Here is a 2,250-nt window from a genome sequence, read left to right on the forward strand (position 1 = left end):
AATTCTAACTCACAAAAAAAAGACCAGATTTACTGGCCTAAAGGAGACTGGAGAAACCCTGAGAGTACAGCCCCTAGACACCCTTTTAGCTCAGTGGTGAAGTCATCTCCAAGGTTCACCATTCAGCCTGGAAGTGGAGAGCCCCATAAAACCAAATGGGACTAATGAGGCACAGCAGTCCAGGGACAAGGACCAGAAGGCAGAAGTGAGGGGGAAAGCTGGTGACAGCGAACCCAAGGTTGAGGAAGGATAGTGTTGATGTGTTGTGAGGTTGTTAACCATTGTCATAGGGCAACATGTGTACTGTTAAATGAGAAACTATTTTGTTCTGTAAGCCTTCATCTAAAGTGAGAATAGCAGCACAGCTGAAAGAGTGTAGTCGATGTCACTGAACTGTGCATGTAGGAATTTTTGAAATGGTGTATCTTTAGCTATGTATATTTTCACCAGAAAAAAAAAAGTTGAGAAGGGAGAGGGTTGACATGTTGTGGGGTTGTTAACCAATGTCATGAAACACTATGTGTACTATTGCTTCATGAGAAACTATTTGTTCTGTAAGTCTTCACCCGAAGTACAATTAAAAAAAAAAGAAAAACAAATATTATGTCAATTTAGACAGGTAGAAAAAAAACACACACATACATAAGAGTTCCAAAGTATCCGAATAAGATGGGGTATTTAGCTTATATTAGAGGCTGTTAATAGCAGCTTAAGGAGCCATGGTGGCACTGTGGTTAAAGCACTCAGCTGCTAACTGAAAAGTCACTAGTTCGAACCCAACAGCTGCTCCATGGGAGAAAGATGTGGCAGTCTGGTCCCGTAAAGAGTACAGTCTTGGAAACCCTCTGGGGAAGTTCTACTCTGCCGTACAAGGTTGCTATGAGTTGGAATCAACTCGACGTAATGGGTTTTGGTTTTAAAAGCAGCTTATATTAAAGCACGTGTACAGAACGACATTTATAATGAAAACAGGTTTAATGACAATGCATCAAATTTGTCATCTTGGGGGAAGCCAGGAAAAACGAATAAAAAAGCCAAGAGCTTCAGGTCATGGCAAATCAATTTTTAGTAGGTGAAAATTACTACCAGTGGTTAAAATGAACAAAGTACTTTTAGGTAACTACAGAGAAAAACAAATCTAGAAAATACCTGGTAACTTGTGTTGGAACACATTTTCCATGATATGCTTAATTCCTCGTCTCTGTTCCAAGCTCTCATTGTGTAAACCAAACTCTTGGACCACTTTATCAATAGCAATGCCAATTGCATTTATCTGGGAGGGTACTGGTGGGGGTAATGTAGTGAGTAACTCTTCTTCTTGCTTCTCCTTTTAAAATAAATACTAAAATTAAAAATGGCTCACAGTTTTTTACCTTCTAACACCTCACTGAGACTAAACTGTACTATTTTCTTGTACCTTTTTCTTAATCTTCTCTCTCACCTTAGCTGAGTTAGTCTTCATCCTATCAACATACACACTTTCTAATGAGCATAACATGGATTAGTGATAACATAGGGTAGGCAGGAATAGATAGAAAGTACGAAGGCAGAACATTAAAAACAGCAATGTCAAACTAATTGCATATTATTACTGGCACAGGACATATACCTAGGTTCTATCAATGACTTCACACACTGATATTATCCCGATATTCACAAGACTGCCCAGCAAAACATATTTAACAAGTATAAAATATTCTGGCTAAAATAAATTTAATAAATATAAGTGTGAAGTAATTACAAGTATAAAATATTTTGGCTTAAATAAATCAATAAACATAATTAGAAAAGCTATTAAGCCCTGGTGGTGCAGTGGTTAAGAGCTACAGCTGCTAACCAAAAGGTCAGCAGTTCGAATCCACCAGCCGCTCCCGAAACCCTATGGGGCAGTTCTACTCTGTCCTACAGGGTCACTATGAGTTGGAATCGACTCGATGCCAACAGGTTTGGTTTTGTTTTGTATCAAGATCATAGCTCTAAGGAGAAGACAATGAAGAAGATGACAGTAATACCAAGGGACAAGCAAGCCCACCTGTTTGGGCTACATTAAACTCACCTTGATGTTCTTCTTGTGCCTTTTCTCTTTGATATGCTTATGGGCAGATGCAACAGATTCAATTAAAACATCACAGAGTTTGCAGGTGTATTTTGCTGTAGGGAAGTTTCGTGGTCGCTATAATTTAAAGAGATTTATAGATAGATATATCTTCAAACATTCAGGTAATTATTAGCCAAAAATTGACTTCCCCT

General features: G+C 38.4%; 1 protein-coding gene across 7 annotated transcripts in view; it reads right to left on the bottom strand.

Annotated features, from left to right (window-relative positions):
- TUT7 (terminal uridylyl transferase 7) overlaps positions 1-2,250 on the bottom strand; it is a 54,419-nt gene that overhangs the window by 46,023 nt on the left and 6,146 nt on the right. For all 7 annotated transcript variants that reach the window (XM_023735810.1, XM_023735809.1, XM_023735812.1 and 4 more), the window contains 2 exons: positions 2,057-2,173; positions 1,150-1,327 (listed from right to left, as the gene is read on the bottom strand). In XM_023735810.1, the coding sequence (XP_023591578.1) occupies positions 1,150-1,327; positions 2,057-2,173 (295 nt within the window). The remainder of the gene's footprint in view (positions 1-1,149; positions 1,328-2,056; positions 2,174-2,250) is intronic.

Source organism: Trichechus manatus, unplaced genomic scaffold (genome assembly GCF_000243295.1).
Source record: "Trichechus manatus latirostris isolate Lorelei unplaced genomic scaffold, TriManLat1.0 scaffold00082, whole genome shotgun sequence".
NCBI lineage: Eukaryota > Metazoa > Chordata > Mammalia > Sirenia > Trichechidae > Trichechus > Trichechus manatus.